General features: G+C 37.9%; 1 protein-coding gene across 2 annotated transcripts in view; it reads left to right on the top strand.

Moving 5' to 3' along the window:
• Positions 1–22798, top strand: part of RFX4 (regulatory factor X4) — a 91131-nt gene that overhangs the window by 39634 nt on the left and 28699 nt on the right. For both annotated transcript variants that reach the window (XM_032196972.1, XM_032196979.1), the window contains 9 exons: positions 1387–1448; positions 5549–5762; positions 6655–6732; positions 8207–8370; positions 10715–10815; positions 12650–12708; positions 13984–14128; positions 17152–17246; positions 18663–18780. In XM_032196972.1, coding sequence (XP_032052863.1) covers positions 1387–1448; positions 5549–5762; positions 6655–6732; positions 8207–8370; positions 10715–10815; positions 12650–12708; positions 13984–14128; positions 17152–17246; positions 18663–18780 — 1036 coding nt within the window. The remainder of the gene's footprint in view (positions 1–1386; positions 1449–5548; positions 5763–6654; positions 6733–8206; positions 8371–10714; positions 10816–12649; positions 12709–13983; positions 14129–17151; positions 17247–18662; positions 18781–22798) is intronic.

Below are 22798 nucleotides of genomic sequence, written 5' to 3'. Positions count from 1 at the left end.
AGAAATTAAAGCTGAACAACCTAGCGAGTCCGAGTCTGTGCTGTGTTTCTGACAGAAGCCATGTTGTGCAAAGCTCTTGGAAACCACTGCAGGTCAATTTTTACATGATATGAAAGAAAGCTGATTGTATGTCTGATAAAAAATATTACCAAAGGAACAGTCAAATATGTGACATTGTAATGTCTTTATTTATATAGTACCTTTTGATCCAAATACATGTTCTAGAGCTTTCAGTCATCAATCAGGATTAAATATTTATCACTGTGGCAAAATGGCTTATGGGGAAAAAATCTATATCATTTAATCAAACTTAATTGACATTTTCTTCTGGTTGAACAGTTGTATTTCGTTTCTATGTCTGCTTTCGTTTAATGATACTTGTTTTGTGCCCCCCAAAATAGGAACCATTTAGCAATTTATATCATGCAAACACAATTAAAATAGGTTACAAATTAGAAAAGGAAGAAATTTCTCTCATAAGTGAATCTTCAAGGCTTACTGTGGTCTTTTTTGCATGACTGTTCTGCCAGATGAATTTTGCTACTGCTGCAGACCACACCGTGAATCAGGTTTAATCCTGCAAGGTGCTGAGAGCTACCTTCCCAGCAACTCGAGCAGAGCATTTTCATCAGGAGTAGCCTGGCTGATGTAGGATCTGGCTACCGAAGGCGCAATCTACATTCATTAATCCATTTCCTTAAATGCATCTGGTGCTAAAGAAGTTTTGTTTTACAGTAGCAGTGTTCTTTTAATCTCAGCTGACAGAGTAGAGTCCAGATTCTTGACAATATCCTGCTGTTTCTGAGATGCACTTGTTTTCCATAGAGAATAAATTGATTATGAGCTATCTTTACAAAGGCAACAGCGAGTCTTTGCTGGTGCAACTGGTGCCTCTGTCAAATACCAAAATCTTTTCACAGAATCATCTTATAGAAAAGGGTGTGTTTAATGGCAGGGAAGGACTTTAAAGAACTGTTGCCTCGCAAACTCTCAAAAGGAAAGTTCCCTCTAGTTGCAGTAAAACCAAGTATATTGGTCCTGCAACCAACATAAATAAATACCCAGCCAATTCTAAGTATGATCCTTGTAATTTTAGAGATAGAACTGATCTTAGATTTTAAGGAACTATGTTCTGCTCCAGTAACTTCAGAAAGTCTCTATTTAAACTGGTGGTAATTAATAGAATTATACTGAATTTAAAAGCTTATTTCTCCTTTTTCAGTAGTGGAAAAAATGAAAAGCTTTCTTCTGATTTCCCCTCCCATGCATTTTGGTGACATAGTACTTTTTTTTTCTGCTTTTTTGTCTTTACAGTCTGTAATAAATTCTTATCAAATGTGCTTTTCATTTTTTTTTTTTTCTAATATCAGCTCTATTCATTTGCAGATAATAAGGCAACAGTTTCCACAGCTAACGACAAGGAGACTTGGAACCAGAGGCCAATCAAAGTAAGCAGTGTATGGTATACTATCATCTCACACAGGGCCCCATCTGGCCCTGGCTTTACTCTACTGAACAGAGTAGAATAACATCAGGGAATGATTTGTCCAGTTGGGGAATTAAAACCCAACTTTGATGGAGGTTCCATTGCAGTTTTTACATTGTCTTATTGATTCAGCAGTGATAGTCCTGTGTGGGTAGTCTAATGGAGATCTTTTACTGATTTCATTGCCAATATTTTCCATGTTGTTCCTATAATTCTTCTCAACTCACTTTACACAACATAAAGGGCATTCACACCTAGCACTAGTAGAGCTACTGTTGGAGGCTGGGAAATGACAGCTGGTTAACATCATGTTTCAGTTTAGAGGGTAAGTGGCAGAACGCTATGTGGGTTTTAGGTAGAATTATACATTGGTCTAAACTGAAATTGACCATAAACCTGGATTTCATGACCGTTTTTTGCTGTAAGTATCTTTACGTGATCAAAGAATTAATTTATTGCCTTATCCAAAAGATGGTACCTCTGAAAACAGTTCATCATAATTCCAGAAAGAGAAATAGATTCGGATTCACTCCTCCTGCAGCTCTAGGAGTCTCTCACAGGGGCAAGATGCCTTTGATCAACTGACCAAAGGTGTCTTGTGTCTGTAAAAGCGATGTCTCTTTGCTCTCAATGAGGCTAAGAATCAGTGAGACTTAACAGCTCTTGCATTTTTTCCCCTAACCTGGATGCCTCTCAGGGTGGCTTTCAGGTCACATACTCTTCTCATGCCATCTTTGCAGTAGTTCTGATCCCTATTTAGGAAGTGGGGAGTTTCTATGAACTGCGCTGCAAAATTCTTGGTCCCTGATAGTCCCTGCTCACCCCTGTGAGGGAGATCATACATGGTCGCTCATATTTCACAGCCTCAGTAGGTATAAAATTGAAGTCTTCTGGTCCAAAAGATGATAACTACATCAGTAGTTAACACTCCAGTTATTATGGCATACGAAGGAATCATTTGATCCATTGAAGAGGAGAGGTATAAACACATCCACAGCATTACCTGCATAGTGTACTTCTTCACAATAAATACACTCCTTGCTAGACCCAGCACAGCTATAACTGAGCTCTGGTTTTGTTTTCAGAAACATCTGATGCATTCCAGTTAAAAATTATGTAAATAAATTACTTTATGCTTTAACACTTCAGTCCCTTTATCACCAACTGTGCTGACCAATTGCTGCCAGTCAATGATTTTCATTCCCCTTCGTTGCTACTGCCAAGGAAATTTGGCCATAGAAGTGGTTAAGATCATCTGATTTCATACTGTTCTGCCTTCAGTCTTTTTATAGCACTGCTGCCTTATAACACTGCAAAGTTCAGAGCTCCAGTGGCACTGTACTCTGGGTCATCAGTTGTGAGGCTTTCTCTTTTGCAGCTGGGTTTATTGCTGTAAGCATGCAGATGGTCTCTATCACACTGAGCTTAAAAACAGTTCCACCACAGGTGAGGCATGAGAAAGCATCTAAACATAAAAGTTGATTTCTTTCTGTCCTGCAGCTTGAAAGTCTCCAATTATATACACAAGAAGTTACTTAAGCTGATGGAAACTATATGGTGTGAAGGGAATTTTATTCTTTCTTTAAAGGAGTGCTGCAGGTACTGGATCCATGAAAGGAAAAACATTCTGCTGTTTACTACAAAAATGATTGTGTGGCTTGCGTGTTGTTCTCTTACAGATCAAACTTTCAAGCCTTGCTTATTGTATTAAGGGGGTGTTTTGTTGTTGTGGTGGTTTTTGCTTGTTTGTTTTCTGTTAGAAATGCAGAGAAGTGCTCAAGAAATAATCTGTGTGAACTGCACTAATGAGTTTTTGCCTTTTAGGATGTAACAATTGCTAAAGGAGGAAGCTGTCTGGAAAAATTTCTGTGTTAATTTAGCTATTGCTGTCTGTATGATTTTGATGCTAACTGGAGAAATCCTTTATGTAGTGTACTACCAAGTGAAATATACCGGACAGGGAATAACACATAGTGGCATTCTACGACGTTTCTGAGTCTTTCAGTCTTATTTTTCTTTCTTGAGTTGATTTAAGGGGAAACTTGATATAAGAGACTGACCCCTGTTGAAGTTGTACAAACCTCTCAGTCTCTCTAGAACTTCTGCTGTCCTGCCTGCTGTGAGCTTTTCCTTTTTCCCTTTCCCTTAATAATTTGTGGTGGTAGCTCCCAGTAGCATTTCCTCTCCCCTTCCCCAGCCCCAGACATACTGCTGAGGCTCGCAGGGCAGATGTAGGTAGGCTTTATGGCTGGTACACACAGTGCGTGTGTGACAGCTGCTAGAGACCATAGTGGGGACTTGAGCTGCAACCTGGACTTGTTACCAGTCAAGCTAAAAGCCAAACTTCTACATCTGGTGTTATAGGCTCTTATATTCCATGTAGCTTGGCAGAAAGAGGGTCTTGTCATCTATCTGTAACAGGGTAGGACTGATCTGGAGCCTGGCTTCTGCTGTGGAATATGCATTTTGGTTTAAGCCCTGATGGGCAGATTTGGAGCAGATAGCGTGGCTTTCTGAGGTATTGAAGATAGGAAATCCCATTCATATCACATCAGCTATTTTAAATAAATCTCGCCTGGATTGTTCAATATTGAGCTCAAGATAGCTTTTATTTTTAATGGATGATAGGGAACATCCTGAGTGGGCATGGTAAGGGAGCAACATATAAGAAGGTTCCTGCAGCTCCCCAGGCCGCCTCTCAGCCCATCTGTGCTGGTAGACAAGATTAGGGCTTCCAGCTATTTGCCACTACTTTCTGTTGGAGATTATGGCATGTGCTGGTTTGCGGGTGAATGACTATGAGTGAATCTGCTACAGGAAAAAAAAAAATCACCTTAGTTTAAGCTGCTGTCATTTATACACTGATCTTTCACTATTTTAATTAATGACTTTATTAAAGCCAGATTATTTTACCTAAAGCAAACTAGGGCCCACTGAAGTGAACTGATGTGCTGGTGGCACTCGGAAATCACTCCCCAGCAACTGCCTTGAGAGGATGACAAACACCTGGAGATGGTAACCTCTCCTACCACCATAGCTGGATCCAGAAGTGAGAGTCTCACTGCGGTCTGACAGGCTGTAAGGAGAGAACTGGAAGGTCATTGAAAATCCCCTTTAGGAAAGTAGGGTCGATCAAAGGTACAAGAGCAAGACAGTTTTATGATGCCCTTTCTAACCATTAAAAATTTAACTGATGTGTTGGTGGTGCTTACAGCTGAGAAAATGAAGTGAATGTTAGCGAAATTATGGAGTGAATAAGATTGTCTTTGCTGCTTTGATGCAAGGGCTAGACAGGATAATCAGTGCTCTCATTAACACCTATTATAAAGCTAAGCCATAGCTCAAACTTGTGCCATAAGGCCACCAATCCATTCTTGTAGCACAGCCACACCATGCGACTCCCACTGTGCTCTGCTCAGGCAGAGTTACGGTGCTGGGCAGTATCCTCTGTGGATCTAAGACCAAAGATGATGCTAAGTGATGAAGCAAATAATTTCAAACTGTACATTTCCTAGTGTTCACTGCTTTCAAGCACAAGCTTTCCCCACCCCAAAGTGTTTTCAATTTTTCAAATGTTTCTGATAAGCTCATTTGCAGTGAAGACTTGTGCTGCTCAGGGATCAAAACAGTCTGAGAATCAGGGAGCTGAAACAACAGAAGGGCTTGTCCAGAGGGTCTGTACCTCTGCTTATTGCTAAACTAAAAGAGCAGCTGCACAGCACAGCCCTGCCAACAAGTAGCTTTAGGATGCTTTTTTTTTTTTAATAATAAGAAAAAAAAATAGAAGTCCATTGTTGTCCTGCCCTGCAACAGCCAGCTTTATTAACTCTGAAGAGAGCTACTTTTACCACAAGAAAAGAAATTTGAAAACCCAATCAATGTATTACCACAATGTTCTGCTACTGAATCAATGCTTGTTAATAATAAACTATCACAGTCTGGTTTGCTGTAGAAATTATTAGCGTTGTCAGTTTCTCTTACCCCTGTATCTTTTTTTTTTTTTTTTTTTTTAATTTTATTTCAACCAATCCACTTTTTAAAATGTACATCTCTATGTATCAGGTACCACTATTATGGAATTGCAGTGAAAGAAAACTCCCAGTATTACGATGTGATGTATTCTAAAAAAGGAGCCGCCTGGGTCAACGAAACGGGAAAAAAAGAAGTAACCAAACAGACAGTGGCGTATTCACCACGATCCAAACTGGGAACATTACTGCCAGAGTTTCCAAATGTCAAAGATCTAAATCTGCCAGCCAGTCTGCCAGAGGAGAAGGTAACACTTTGGAAATATTTTCTCGGCCTGTCTTGTTTTTTGTTGTTGTTGTTGTTTTTCCCCTGCTCGGGATGAAAGCTTTATCTAATATATAAAGACTTTAAATTAGATTGAGTTTAATAACGCTCTGACTTTATTTATGGGAGGCTTAATTGCTTCTTATAATAGTAAGAAATATCTTCCCTTAGCATAGGCAGCTGACTCTATCAGCTGTACAACACGTCTAAAGCCTACGCACAGCCTTCTTTTAAAGTTATGTTGCATTCAGCAGGAAAGGTTTGAGGGTAACCGGATCACTAATCACTAAATCACTAATAACAAGACCCCAGACTTCAGTTTTTGCAGTATGTTATAGCTCCTTAATTTCTGAACCCATTTGTTGGCAAACTGAGAAAGATTCCTGATGCTTTCTTGAGGGGAGAGAGACTTAATGCATTTTGTATCCTTCTAGGCTGGAAATTAAGAGAATCCTATCTGCACATATGACAAAAGTGCTCTGACTGCTCTTGGCTGAGCTTGCTAGTTTTCTGATGCTATTCACATGTGTAGTATCAATGTAAAGTGGACAAAAGAATAGGGTTTTATAGTTCTTTATGTCCTAATTAGGGCCACATTCTCGTCTTTGATCTCACTGAGGCTTTTTGCTCCTCTTACATTTGAAGAATCCCCATTGACATAGAAAAATCCATGAATTCAAAGGGAGAATTTACTTTTAAGAAGAAAACTCATCTTAAAGCTAATCTAACTATAGTCTGATTTCATTATTTTTGCAATTGTGCATAGGTAAGATAGAAAAATCTTACTTTTTTGTGCTCTATATTCTTATAGTTTTAAAAGCAGGTTTCTTAAAGTAGAATGATCTTTTGTGTGTCTCCCTCTCATTCTTTTTCAGGTTTCTACCTTTATTATGATGTATAGAACTCACTGTCAGAGGATACTAGACACTGTAATAAGAGCAAACTTTGATGAGGTATGGTTAGAAGCTGCAGTTGTAGCTTAATGATACGTGAGGTATTAATGGATCTGAGAGCTTATTTTGAATATGATATTACAACCTTATGGTTTTATGGCGGCTAATCCTTTTCATGAATAATGAACAATAGCTATACTTGAGTACATAGTATGTCAGTGATAGCGTTAAATCTCACTTATAACATGATGCAAGTTAGAGGAGTGAAAGCAATGGGAATGTTTTTGTCTCTCCATCAGGATTAAGGTAGCAATATCGCCTTACAAGATGTTGGACAATCCCATTCTTACAACTCAGAAAGTGTGTCCATCACCACTCTTCTAAGCTTTGTGTTTGAACTAAGCTCTCTCTGAAGAAATTGCTCCGAGTGTTCAGCACAAACACAGGGCAGGTGCCACAGCCAACTTGGTTCCAAAATGGTTCTACTGGTCTGTTAACAATGGAAAAGGAGTTTGGGGACCTAAAGCCCACCAGACACCCCGATAAACCTATAGCTCAGGTTTCTAATTCCCCAGTTGTAGTGTAGTACGGCTAGGAACACACACACTGCTCAGCAGTTGATACAATCCATTAGAGATGGATAAGATTTGTTCCTGCTGGATATCTGACTGCATCTGAGGGTTTTCTGGCAGTGCATGCATGCAGCCCTATAATTACAGCAGAATGACTGCAAATATCAAACATTACTGGAACGTAAGAAGTTTTGTATCACATGTGAAGAAGGCCTCTTTTCTGGGAAAGCAAATCTGACTGTAGAGGTGCTGAGGGCCTGATTCAAATATAACACAGCTTCTGGAAAAAGTCAAAGGAAATGGGTCTTTTGACTGCCTTCTGAACAATGGCAGGGAATTCCCTCCTTTTTCCCATCTCACTGCTTAATTTTCACATTATTTGGATTTAAATCTGCAGCTCTTCTAAGTCATTGCACCCAGGTTAGGTGCTTTCATGAGAGAAAACTATTTTTTTAATATTACTTTACATTTTTTCACATTTTCTAATGTGTCTCCCAGATTTACTCCTAGCCATGTTTAAATGGGAACCCAGAAGTTTAATATAATAATTAAATCTGACATACAGCTTAAGGAAAACCAAACAAACCTCCCTTCCCTTCACTCCAAGCCAATTGATTCATTCACATATACAGGAAGTTTTGCTGGATCAGCCTCTGAATACTTTCTTAAGAGCAGGATATTATATTTTGCTAGGGAATCTGTTTGTTAAGATCAATGATGGGGAAGGGATTGAGAAGCAAAAATATGTAAATGGCAAATATTTCTTACTGCACCTAGTGCGGTTACGTATATCAAGACAGATTGTGTGTGAAAGGTTTTAACTTAACCTTGCCTGTGTTGTGTACCATCAGTCTAGCTGTGGGGCTGAAACAAGCTCTATATAAACAGGATCAATTAAGAAGTGTGTTTGTGGCCTTTGGTTGTTGTCACTGAAACATCCCTGCTTCTTCTCATGATTGCAGGTTCAAAGTTTTCTTCTGCACTTTTGGCAAGGGATGCCTCCTCATATGCTGCCTGTACTGGGTTCTTCAACTGTAGTGAATATAGTCGGAGTTTGCGACTCGATTCTGTACAAAGCAATTTCTGGAGTTTTGATGCCAACAGTACTGCAAGCATTACCCGACAGGTCAGTATAATTGGCAGCACTGACCACTTCTAGCTCAGTTGTCTTTGTTGTATGTCTTTTCCATACAAATGACAGCAGTTCTCAGAAAGCTACTTGTTGCCACCTGTTTCCTGTTTAAGTCGCAGTGTCAATTCAACAGAGCTGAACAACTGACAGATTTGTGAAAAAATGTTTATATTTTAACATTTGTATTGCGAAAAGTGTGACATTTTGTGTGATGAAAGATTACACTTTCTTTGTTTATTAACATCAAGATGTTAGTCATGTCCCAACTTTCAGAGAATATCAGAAGCCTGCGGGCTGCAGAATGCCACATTCCTGTTTTCTGAAAGTTTCAGACACTTTTCTGCTAGTCTGGTATAGCAACATAACAGGACGCTAACTAACAGTGACAATAGGAGCTGGCCTGGCTGCTCTGTTTGTAAATATTCCCATGCATATTCCAGCACTGCAGCCGAAGCACTTGTCTCTGTTTACACTCCTGGAACCCAACTGTTATTCTGCTTGCCAAGAGCAGAAAATATGAAGATCATACTTGTGAAGTCTCAGACATCCTGGATTAATTTAAATGCTATGCTATGATGAACAGTTGCATGCTTATTTTAAGATCACTTTATTAATATTAACAAGTATTTGAGCCCTTTGTTTCAAAACTCAATTTTCTTCTACAATCCACCTGGTAGATCTCATCTATTCTCTCACTACCTGGACTCATCTGAGTCCAGGAAGTCTCAATTATATAGATAAAACAGAACAGAGATCAACATTTCACAGCAAAAAGTGTAATCGCTGCAAAGTGTGACTGTCAACATGTTCACCCATTTGATTTTCCTAATATAAGCATAAGGAAACTTTCTTTTTCTCAATGTCTGTATTCACCTTTAGCATTGTTTGATTGACGATTTTTTGAGGTTGCAAAATTTGTTGTTTATTGCTCTAAGAGTTTATTGTTGGTGTTGTATATTTGGTCTTCAAGATTTAAATACAGCAAGTGTATTTAAGATGTCATTCTGCTCTCCTAAACTGGTGAGCTTCGTTCACACTGTATGACTGCTAAAGTACAGGCAAAGTGTTTTTTCCATGAGAAACCTGTTGTAAGCATGGGCTTTCCTTGATAAGACATGTACGTTTTTACAGGCTTTGCCCCTCACCCCCCTAAAAATCTATTTCATTGGAAGGATTAAACAGAACAGCAGTCCTTTTCTCAAGCTGCTTAGTTCTTTCATAGCAAATAAGGAGAGACTTGAGTGTGAATATAGACTTTTGTAATGCATATAAAGGGCCAGATTGTGGCTATTAAGCCATAGCCTGCACTGGAGGGGGTGAAGAAGGGTCTCATTGCAATGGAAGTTCCTGAACGAAATCTTGCTGACTCAGCCAGAATCCTGAAGGACTTCCTGGGAATGAATGTTGGCTGTACAAAAAAAAAAAAAAAATTTAGTGGGTGCAGCAGTTGTCATCCATCCCCTGTCCTGCTAGGTGTCTGTATGGAGCAGAAAAGGCCTGTGGGCCACCTATGTCTTCAGTGCAATGTATGTTAGGAGTGCAAACAGAAAAATCTACCTGGCAGAAAGAAGGAAAGCTCCTTGCATCTTTCTGTTGTTTATATATCTCGAGCATTGCTAGAGGCAGTGCCGCTCAGACTGGCAGAAACAACTGTTGGGTTCCCCTCCATCGTACCCTGAGCTTTTTCTGGAAACTCTCATTTTATACTGAGCAGTTTACAAGAAGAAGGGCAGAGTGAACTTGCCTCCAAGTTTAGAAGGAAATGATGGGGCCATCCAAGAAAGAGTTATAAGGAAGAAGAGGGAAATCTCATCTGTCTGGGAAATTCTTTGTCCTCTCTACAGCTAAGCAGGCAGGTCCTGCATCACCCCTACACTTGGTCCTGCCCATCACTGCCACCCACTCGCTGGCTTCAGCCTGCAGCATAGCTGTTTACTGCTTCACTTACACGTCCCTGTGTCCATTTGTATAAATATGGGCACAGCTGACCTGAAATCCAAAGCTTGTTCTATTGTCTTCTTTAAAGAATTGTGATTTTTTTTTGTACAGTGTATTACAAGAATTACTTTTATTTCAAGCTAAAATACCATTTACAAGCATCAGTATAGTGCAGTACAGAGACTTTGATGCTTTTTGAGCTTTTCAGTGTGGTGCTATGTTTTTTCTTTTCCTTGACATAGTTTCAGAAGCTTTTCTTCACGCCTACAGACCAAAATATGTTCAGCAACTCTGCAAATTAATGAGGTGTCGATAACTGACCCATAGTCTTTACATGTTTTCAGATTTTATAGTATAAAGCATGGAGTAAGTGCTTTGATGTAGTGATTTCTCTTTTCAGTTTGACGCAGGTGATCCGAAAGTTTGCAAAGCAACTGGATGAGTGGCTGAAAGTAGCTCTTCATGACTTGCCAGAGAACCTACGAAATATCAAATTCGAATGTATGTATTGACAAATCTCTCCTATTAATCTGGGAAGTATGTAATTTTTATTGATGACAAATTAATTGGAAGTACAACTAGTGTTCTTTTAAGAATTAAAAACTGACACTGTAAAAATCTTGCATTCACTTACAATCGCCACTTGGTCCTGAAAACCAGTTCCATTTAGTGAAATGAGGCACTGCTCAAAGCGAGAAGAATTGCTTTTCCTTTCTTGTGAGTTTTGATAAGAAATTAATTTTGTTGATAGTAAGCAAACATTAGCGATGATATTAGGCAAAGAAAATTATTAAACAAACCTTTAGGCTAGCACAATTTGAATACAGCTTGAGGCCCTTGCTCAAAAAAGTGCCAGAGTTAAAAATGAAGGAGATCAAATTACCCTGTCACCACAGGAAAGGGCACTAGTCCTATTCAGACGTGCTTTGTAGATGCCTGCAGTGCACATCACCTATTGATAAAGCCTGCTTTATTTCACGGCTCTCAATTCTTTGCCTTTCATGAGCACTAAATTCCACACCACAAAGTTAAAGGGGGGAAAAAAAAAAAAAAAAAACTAATTTAGGAGAAGGATTAACTATTTTGATCAGCACGGAAAATTAGAATTATATTTTACTGAGAACACTCAGAATGTAAATTAGTATAACTCATTCTAGTTTGTTGAATGTTGTTCGTTAATTCATTTTAAAAGTTACAGAAAGTCAGAGCTGAGAATATGCTTTATTTTATCTTTGTCAGTTCAAAAATATCAAGAATCTGCAACAGTAAAATTGTTTCCAGTCTTGGAGGGAGAGAGAGAGAGAGAGAGAGAGAGAGATGGAGAGAGAGAGGATGCATTTTCCAGTCATTATTGAACTGTACTCTTTAAGTGCCTCTCTGTACAGTATAGGAGCACCTACTCTGTCACTACATCTAAGGCCTGTTTGGACAGATCAGCGGGCCTTCTGTGATTTTATCATAAGGAAAATCTTGAGTGCATCGTGGTATATACATGAGACTTTGTCCCTTCTGCAATCAGATCATCTGATTCAATCTCCTGATCAGAATTTGTGAAAGTGTATATAGCCAATGGAAGTACCAACAGAAGTAACTGCAAGCCTCGGTAATATTTGCAGCTCTTAAGTCACAGGTTTCAGACAAAAGATAGTCAATAAAACATTTTAAAAGCCCATTTTCCAAGTACAGGATGTATCTTAATACAAGGCCCATATCCTCTTGGAAAAAGCTAAAATAAGAGTGGAGAACTGGCAAGTACCTCCTGGGTCCTCTTTTGCCATAGCATGTTAGTCGTCATGTAATCTCTTTCAGAAGCTTTGATCAAACTTTACCTGAAACTTTTTAAGATTTTAGCTCCTACTGATCCAGTCAGAAGACTTCCCCAAAACCTGTTTGCAGTAAGACTTAAGAAACTTTTCCAACTTTCAAATATAATGTCACTATCATTACCTTATGCCCACTCGTTCTTGCACCAACATTTTTCTTCCTGTTAAATAGTCCTGTCTTTCTGGTTTTCAGTTCCTTTGTGTTTCAAGAGAAAATTTGTTATGCTGAACAAGTGAAGCTCTTCCATTGTCCTCTACATTACTCTTGTCATCTCATTATTCACAGCATCTATAAATCATCACTTGTAATATGCCTCTGTAAAATTGATTTAGTAACTAGATTTAAGGTTTTAGGTCAAGGCTTAAGCTAAGTTAAAACTGGATACATACTGCCACAACTGTATGTAAGAAACTGGATATATTTTTTTTGTTCTGATTTTAATTCAGTATTTTCAGAAATGTTTTTCTTTATTTAGCACAGTATGTAAATATGTATCTTTTCTTTCCCATAGTGTCCAGAAGATTCTCACAAATACTCCGGCGACAGACATCACTAAATCATCTCTGCCAAGTAAATATTTCAGTTACTTGAGTTTGCAGAATGACATTTTTACTGACTTTTAAAATAATTTAATAAATTGACAATCTGAACTTTACTCAGGAAGAGATCGTGTTAGCAGTTTGTCTCCAATGTTTATTACGACCATCTCTACAGAATCAGAAAATAATCAGCAAAAATGTTTTGCTAGACAACTGGCAACCTCTGATCATTAAACTCAGCAGAAAAAAAAATAAGAAACAAATTTAGAATTTGGTTTGAAGAGTTGGTTCATTACCATGGATTATATAAGAGATGTTTCATTAGTTTCATCAGGGCTTGGATTAGGCCTATTAACAAAGCAGAAAAATTTCTATATGCCTGACAAAAACTTCAAAATCTATTTAATTATTATAATAAATGTCAGATGGACATTAGTAAATAAATAATTAAATAAATAAAAATAATTAAATGAATCACTGAAATTTTAAACAGAAATATTATTGCAACCATAGCAGGTGAACATAAGAAAATACCCTGAAGTATTTGCTTTTCACCATGCAGTTTAGATTACAGTTACCTATCAAAAAATCTTGAGGCCAAATTCTGTGTGGTATAAAATGGGTGGAGGATGCATTGAATTCGTTGAGGTTTCATACATGTATTGAAGCAGACAGTTTGTTTTCCCTATCACATTTAAAGATCCACATTTGAAAAGTATATCCAACACCCCAAGTTAACTCTGAGAATCAAAAAACCCACAGGAAGATGCTTCTGCATTCTGTGTCACTTCCTTTCCTATCATCCATCCCATCCTCCCCATTATCAGCAGCAGAACTCTGTCTCAACCAGACAAAAGGTGGATCTGATGCAGGGGCAAACAATCTTCAGCCTTTTCTTGTAGCTGAGGGAAGAATGGGAGTCTTCATAGTCTGGGATGGGGCAGGTTGCAAACCTATATGGGGTTTGTTTGATTTTCGCTTGATTTTTCCTGTTGGTTTTGAACTGAAACTGGTTAAGAAGCCAACAGATTTATATTTTTTGTAGATTGAGGAGTGCAAGTGAGGGTTGCTTTTTTGGATTTGTGGTGGACAAGCAAAACAATTGCAGTTGATTGAAACAGGCAAAATGACTGGGGAGTTCTCTGTGGTAAGAGCGCCCTGTAACAGGCATAAGATACCAATCTGGTGGATAGGGGTCCATGAGGTCCAATTTAGCAAACCTAGCCAAGGAAGTGTAAAAGGGGATAACACTTATTTTTTAATCTAATAAACCATGAAATAATGAATAGATTGGATTGGATTACAGGCATCAAGAACAGTGATCCACAGTGCAGACATCACTTTTCAAATGCTGGAAGACTGGAGGAACGTGGATCTGAACAGCATTACCAAACAAACCCTCTATACTATGGAAGACTCACGGGAGGAACACAGAAAACTCATCATACAATGTAAGAGCCGAACCCTCAAATAAAGCCAGGTGAACTTAGTTTCCTGTTGCTAAAAAAGCTCAGTGGAAGTAATGTTGTTTTTGCATCCATTGGTTTGCTTGGAGTCTTGCAATACATAAGGAGGCATTTAACAAAATGTAAGGCAAAGCCCTGTCAAGGTCTTATATTTCAAGGCATAGATCTGTGCAACCCTCCATTACAAAGTTTCTTTTACTATCTCTAACAACCAGTGACGCAGGACAAGCACCAAAATTCCTTTATTCCTTTTTTTTTTTTTTTTTCCCCCATGGACTTGAACAAAGTATATCTATGCATTAACCATTGGATGTGATGAAGTCAGTCTACCCTGCTGTAGAATTTCAGGAGTTGTCTTTTGAAAGCCTTTGATACCAAAGTGTCTGTGTATTTGGGTCCCTTGTAAACTTTTATTTGTAAACGGCTCCATTTTACACAATATTTTCATAAACGAGATAATTTAATGGGGTGGAGCTTTTTTCCTGAACTTTTATGAATAAATAGAAGTCCTGTATTGAGAAAGCTCTTTGGCTAATTTAGATTCTTCTTAATATAGTGAAGGGCATGAACTGAAAAGTGACTTCAGAGATGTTGGCAAATTGATTTCAAAGATCTTGTTTTGTACAATGGGCACTGCAAGGTTAACATTGGCTCTTCTTCCACACCTCTCTTGTCTCACAATGCTATCACTAAAGTATTCTCTCTAGTTTAGGGATGGGCCTTGCATTCTTTGCTAGTTTTCTAGTGAGATGTGCTTGGTACTCTTACCTGTCCTTCTTAACCCTTGATTCACCTCCTCACGTGGTCCTCTTCCCTTCTTAGCAGACAGAAACTTGGCATGGCAACAGGGGAGGTAGTACACAGCAAGACCGGAGTCCAGAAGTTCGCTGCATCCTTCTGTCATCTGTTATGTGCTCAGTATCTACCCAACATCTGCCCACTGACCAAAAAAAAAAAAGAATTCTCAAAGTTATAATCCCTAGTAGCAGCAACAGTTCTACCTCTCATTCAAAAAATCCTCATTGTTTAGGAAAGCTTTTTATGTATGTGCTGAATATTTAAATACAAACTTGTGTCATCAAATCAAATGGAACTTTCCTGAATGCAAATGGATTTGAACATGTGTTTTTCCATATTGTAGGTCCACATATTCCAGTAAGCAAAGTAAGAAGCTCCCAGAAATGGTAACCTAAATATGCATGTTCAACATGAGTTGGGATTCCACTGAGATGTGCAGATACGTATAGAGCTTACTCTAAATCTTAAACCCCTCAGTCTTTGATGTATATTCTACTTGGCCAAATATCTTCTCAAAACTTTGTGCCTGATGACATGGAATAAGGCCTGCTTTCATGTTCTTGGTATTAATAACCAAGAAAGTACAATTTCCAGCTACTACAATTGGAAAAAAATGTTCATAAGACTATAAGTAAAGTTAGAGAAATGGAGAAAAATCATTGGGTAGAAGATAAGCTCTTCCCTACTCAGCTACAGTAGATGTCTCTGACATGGTTTCTCCTTTATTTCCCCCTTTCTCAGATCCTGTTGAAGTATTTTTAACAATCACTAAAGGCTAAAACAGTTACTTCTCTCAAACGGGTCATTGTACGCCGTTGCATTGCTCCATGGTTGCAATGCTCCTGCATTTTCTACTCTTGCTCCCCTCTTTGCACAGCATATGAGTTACTTCATCTGTTCTATCAGGCAGCTTTTGTCCAGCCAAATACTCAGGTAAGAAGACAACATCTGAATTTCTCTGAGATCTTATCCTGAAAAAAGAGAGGCTGCCTGTTCAATAAAACAACAAAAAAAGATAAAGGTGGTCCAAACATCGTTGTTTACCTTCTTCCATGACTAACGTTTCTGACCATCCAGCCTTTGCAAATGGACGTTAAACAAAGTTTTAATCAGCTGCAAAGCAACTGCTTTCCTGCTCATCTTGCTAATTCATCCTGGGATGCTATTTTTCCATTTAGACGAGGGAGTTTGTTCTTTGCATTAATCTCAGCCTCTCTGGCTCAGTTCTCTGGTTATCACCTTTAAACTTTGTCTCCTTCACCTCCCCCCATCTGCTTCCTATGGTGGGAAATTCCTCCCTCCTGTTATTTATAATTAAGCATAAATGGAAATGCATAGCACATTGAGATCATCCTGTGACACAGCAGGTAGAAAGTATCTTTCTTCTTGATTTACTGGGCCTTTTATTTTAGCTGAGTTGAAGAAGTTTCTTAGGTGTCAGAGCGCATGATTCTTTGTCTTCTAGTCATTGATTCTCATAAATAAACTAGAGACTTGTGGTTTTAAGAGCTGCAGTTGAATGACTTGATTGTTTTTTACTTTCTGTAATAAAATATAAATATTTGTACTTGATAGAGGTTAAAAAGTATTCAGGTTGCTTTTTTAAACTCTTCTTGATAGCATTTGTGCATTGGTAGCAATTTGTTTTGAAGAAGTAGAAGTTTATGGCACTTCTTTGTGTGTATGTCTGGCATTGCAAATAGATGATTTGCAGCAGTTAAATCATGTTTTTGCAACTAAAGCTTTATACAGAAGAGAGCACTATCAACAATACTCATCCACTTGACGCTTAGAAGATTCTTTATGCATTTCTAAATCAATTTCATGCATGACCTTTTTTCATCACCAGGGTCAAGGCCTAGCTTCACACTCTTCGTAGCAAACACCATAACTGTTTCACTTCCGGGCACCACAGACAGCTGAAGCTGAAATCAAAAACAGAATTTTAAACAATAGGTCCTGATTTGCTCACACTTAAATACCACTTCTAATGACTATCATTTTCAGCAGAAGCAAGATGGAAACCAAGAAAGATTACTAGGTCAGCACCGAGGAAGATGTGTGTTTTAGCTAAGCAATCCATTAAATATATATATATATATAAAAATAACATTTTTTTTTGTTATTGGCAGCTTTTTGTATTTTATTTTTCTTTTGTTCTAAATGGGATCCAAGTACTGAAGTGGGCTGTTTTTTCCTTTGTCTGCCAGTGTATCAGGAGTTTGATCACCTTCTGGAGGAGCAGTCCCCCATCGAGTCGTACATTGAGTGGCTGGATTCCATGGTGGACAGATGTGTTGTAAAGGTTGGTAAGGAGTAAGGACCTGAGTCAGTGATGTACTTTATGAGCTCTATTCAGGTCATAGATTATTAGAAAAAAATAATAAAGATAAATAAATATATAGAAGAGAAAGCCAAGCACAGTAATATGCAGGAGTAAAGCAGCAGTGGACAAAATCTTACCATTTTTCATGCTGAATATGAGAACTGTTCACATTCAGGATTTTGCTTCATTGTGCTTGTCTATCCAACCCAAAAGATGGTATTCAAGAATGGAATAGGGCCAAGCTTTCCAATCAAATCAATATTTCAAGGGTATGGAGAGATGAGTTCAGAGCCATTCTAACTATGTGGTGCAAATGGAAATGATAATCTAGCTTGTCCTTTTAAAGTCTTACTGAAAAGAATGTTTAGGCCAACTAATTCATTTATGTGCACTCAAAAGTAAAGAAGAATGTCTACATTATCATTCAAGAAAGTATTTATATTTCTTTTTGAGTTGATTTGGGTTATACATTTTAACTTAATTGGATGAAAAAACCTACTAACAAATCTTTTAAGAATATTTTCAAAAGTGATCATGCATCATCATTATGTTACATAGACTATGTAACTATATGACCAACTATTTAAACTTCTGTTGCTAACTATTGTCTATATTAGCATGTTCCATTACAATTACACTCTTCATTCCAGATTTCGCTGTTAGAACTAATAAATAAAAATCCATGTTTAAATATGTTGCCTCTCCCCCTGCTGAAAAATATCATACCATACACAACAGACACTTTCCCAGATTACTTGAAATATTTTGATAGTTTTGGAGTACTTTTCTTTAATTAGTGGAATGCAATTTGAAATTCTGACGATAATTGTCTGAGTTTCATGAAGAATATGGCATGAATTTCATTAATTCATGGTATAAACCTAATTCTTTAACTTGCATGTGACTCTATGAAGTAAACTTTGAGGAGCTGATGCCTGAGGTCTGCTTTCTGGGAATTATTTTTGCTTGTAAAATGATTATGTGTATTCACAAAAATAAAAACATGAAGGAACAAAAAAAAAATAATAGTAAACTTTAATGTATGTTTTGAGCATAGACCAAGCACTTTGATTATACATTACTTCCTTGACTATGAATGATCGTGTAAGTAATTAGTTTAAGATGAAGATTGGGGCAATTTTTGGCAGTCCTTGCCTCATTTTATAAAGTAAATTCTGTCTTGGTTTTGGATAATTCTTTGTATTTTCCACTTTCTGAAGCTTATATACAGCTGCAAGTTGTCTTTCTGTGAGTATTTTTTTGATTTTTTGGTGTTTATTTTAATGCAAAGGTATTGGTAAGTGTTTCAGTTTAAAAAAAGACAGATACATCACCCAGCTGTATCAGGTAGTGGAAATAAGTTTCTCTGTGTTAGATATATCTGTTTTCTTGCAGGTAGCTGCCAAGAGACAAGGCTCTTTGAAGAAAGTAGCTCAGCAGTTCCTCCTGATGTGGTCCTGTTTTGGCACTCGAGTGATTCGGGACATGACTTTGCACAGTGCACCCAGCTTTGGTACTTTCATTTTGTTGTAATAATTACATGTCACAGACAAAAAAAAAAATAAATAAAATAAACTAAATCCTGGCTTGTAATGTAGAGTTCAAGTGAAATGAAAACATTCCAGTTTTCGCCTGTCCAGGGCTCTATTCGAAAAGAGGCAGGGCTACTCACATGTGGAAATAATACTCAGATAGATGTCTTTCTTCGAAATCTAGCCAGAGGAGCTGAAAACATTACTACTTCCTTCTGTTTATTGTTAGCCAATAGCTGGAGATACCAGTCGCTGGAGATATCAGTCACAGGTCAGCAGGAGGAGTCAATTATGGGGGCATTCCTTAATGCACTTCAGTGCAAAGTCAACCAGGTTACTCAAACCACTGTGACCATGTTATGCTAAGACTTTGCGCTGAAGTGGCTTAAAAGCTTCTTAAACTAGATTTGGCTGACTGATCATGTTTCTTTCCCCTGGACAGATTGCCTTCCATTCTGCTGGATTTCAGTTAGGATGGAAAGATGATAGACTTTTGTAATGAAAATGCAGGCTGTTTTCTATACAATTTCAAAGCTTTACCTTGAGTCCTGGGATACAATCTGCATCAGTTAAATAATAATAATAATAATAAACAGTTTAAAATCTGCTAAAAGCAGAAGTGACTGAAAATGGGCTGTTGTGTTATGAGTGCAAACTTTTGCAGTCATGTGCAACCAGGTTTAGTATGCGGGATATTTTTTATAAATGTATATTTGTCAGGATATGTTAGTAGAACATTAATAATCAATTAACTTATAAAGGCACTGTACTGAACAATTGCAAGCTTTTTTTTCTGCCAGATGGGTTTTGATATCCTTTATGTCATTAGATGGTATTCAGATATCATCACAAATAGGAACTCAGTAGAATCCATGTTTATATTTTGATCTGAAACTACTTTCCTTAGTTTCTCCACTGTAAAGAATTTGTTAAGCAGGTATTGGTTAGTCACTGTTTTGGTTAGTCACTGTTACACATAAGGTTAGTGAGCATCCCCAGGGTGATCACAGTTTTCATCTGCTCGATTGTGTTTTCAGCACTGGTATCCTGGTCATATCTATTCTGAACCTCTTCTAGGACTCATTTTCTCCTTGAGTCATTGCAGCTTTTCTTTCCTCATGGGCATAAAAGTAGCTGATAGTGCTTAACACAGAATCTTTCTGACAACGTTCAAAAATCCCTTTGCATGAATGTTGAGCAAATGTTGAATTTTGTGTTCCAGCACTTTGGGTTGCTACACTTCTCTCTGTAGACATAAACCCAAACCTTTGAAGTTTACCAGTGGTCAACAAATGAAAAAAACATCTTGCATTAGTACAGTATTTAGGTTATACTGCTGAAGTCATGAAATGCTGACATTAAAGTGTCCCTAAGGATATGTTATTGCTACTGAATTGCACATTACAACATTATTTTTATTCCTACTCGGGATACATTTTTTGCATCAATGAGTATAACTGCATGTACAAATGCAGAATTCCCCTTCTATAGACACACATCTTTGAACATTAATACATTTATATGTCACCACAGGCAGGGAAAAAATGCACTGGTCCTAAATGACCAGTGTTTTTCATGGGTATTAGGTGTTACAATTAGAACTGGGCCAATAACAGCTCTTTAATTTGGTAGCCAAAGCAAGAGTTTATTAAAATAAATAGCCTCAGAAGAGTCCTGAGCTGGTGTTAATCACTGCCAGAGAAAGATTTCTAACCACAGGTCTAGAGGAATTGTCCAGTGGGAGGATTTTGTCACCTTTCCTGTTGAAACTCTTGTGCTTCCTACAAACCACTTAACCATTTGTTGAACCACAGTGGTCTGCAGCATGCTAGGGAGGTTCTTTCCTGGGAGCTGACGGGACATGACAAGCTCAGTCCCTGTTCTAACCCTTATTTCTGCAGAGTGGTGTACCCCCTGCTCCGGTCCAACTCCAGTGGAGGCAGAAGGAGCTCTGACCCTTCAGGTTTTCGGAGGGGAGACTGGTAACAATATCATGTCCTCATCCTAGCAGGGAGAAGCCTGGGGTTATCCCTACCTTATTTCCCCAGAAATGAACCAAACGTTATTTAGCCACAGATGTAAAACTATACTCATTAGTATTAATGCTGCTATACTTTCACTGCGAGGCTATTTGACTCATTGTTCATGAATAAGAGACCAGCAAGTTCCAAGAGAATAGCCCCTGAATGTACACAGCTCAGAGCCAGAATAACTCTGCTGTGCTTATTGTAACACAGTTCCTTGTAGCATTTTACAATGTATGAATTTAGGTGAGTTCTGTGGAGAGAAACAGACACAGGTGTACTCTTTTAGTTACATAACTATATACCTTTGTTCTTAGATAAACATTTTGCATTTTCACTGTATTGTAAATTTACTACATTTACCATTTTACTACATAACAGTTTCAGAGAACTGATTTTTATGGATTTTTTTCCACTTAGGGCAATACGTAGACTATAGATGCTCACCTCAATAAATAGATGCTGACAGTGTTATTTATAATAATAATAAAATAATGTGTTACACACTGTGATCTTTACATATGCAAGACAGTATATTTTTATCTTTGAATTATATGATAGGGGAATTTGATTAGAGGAATATCTGGCACTGGACTGGCTAGCACAGAGATTTAATTCTGCAGAGCTTTTAAGCATGGTGATACGGGCAGGTTGAAACACTCCCTGGCAGAAAGAAGCTCCTCCCTCTCCCTCTCTGTCTCCCTCTCTATGAATATCAAAGGCACAGTTGGTGGTAATGTTTGAGTAATGCATCCAGTGTGTAAAAGTAACTAATTAGTAATAGAAGTTCCATGATTTTCTCTAGATCTGCAAATCTCACTGGTCTTTTGCTACTTATACATAATTGCTGTATCTGTTAATAGATGTTGACTGTTACTGTATATTAACTGGGTAATCATTGCCATGATTTCGGTTAACTCCTTCTGAAAATTAGAGCCAAACACTATTTATTATTATTGTAACTACAGTCTCTTGAATGACTTCGTACCTCTTCCTAAAGCAGTGTGAGCTTTACCAGCCACAGCTGGATCCTTTTCAGTACTTAAAGATATACTTGAAAGAGCTAAACAGTTTCATGTGAATAACAGTAGCTTGCAAACACAGAATAAATAACTGTACATCGTGCTGAATAGCTATTCACTGTGTAGCTGAAATGCATGCCCTGATACTGGTTTCAGTCTATAGCTTACATTACTTTTGACTCATATAAAAATGTAAAAATATTGCATTCATTCAGTACCAACAACTTGTTTGTCCAGTGTCTTTCACACAAAGTCTGGGCTTGAAAACTCTGTACAGAGTTTAAAAATACACAGTGGAAGAAATAATAGGAGAGGAAGAGAGAAATTCAAAAGAGTGACAAGGGCACTGGAGTGTTTTTAAATACTGCATTCAGTATTGCCAACCCCAAGTCCTCAAACTAGACTTTGAAGATTAGACCCCCCTGCAAAACAAAGACTTTTTTAATAGCAAACATGGAATTCTTGTCATGTGCCTGCTAGCATATTAGTGTTCAGAGCTCACACTGATGTTTTTTATGAAACTGCAAGCAACTTTCTTTTACTTTCATTTTTAAATGAAAGATGAGCAAGGAGTTTGATGAGAAACACCAAATAACCCAAGCCTTGTACCACCATGTGAAGTTTGGCAGCCTTTAGGCGTTATTTTCTTACCTTGGAAATGCTTACCAGTAATAACTGCACTAAAACTATTAGAGACCTCCCACTGAAAAACTGAAGGCAGAAAAGGCTTTTTGTGAAGATTCTTGATAGTCTGCTTTTGCACTGGGGAAATCCTGGGGCAGAGGGGTGATCAGAAAGGTCTGCTGTCTTTATAAAGACTGCTAGATTAAATATGATTTTATTTAACAAGTCTTTTAGCCACAAAGATTTCCAGAACAAAATCTCTGCAGTAATTAGGAGAGGATCTTCACTATTTATCCTTGTGAGGCTGGGGAAACATGTTACCATTTTGA

Source organism: Aythya fuligula, chromosome 1 (assembly GCF_009819795.1).
Source record: "Aythya fuligula isolate bAytFul2 chromosome 1, bAytFul2.pri, whole genome shotgun sequence".
Taxonomy (NCBI): Eukaryota; Metazoa; Chordata; class Aves; order Anseriformes; family Anatidae; genus Aythya; species Aythya fuligula.
Note: the sequence above shows the minus strand (reverse complement) of the source record. Positions and strands in the feature narration are given on the sequence as shown.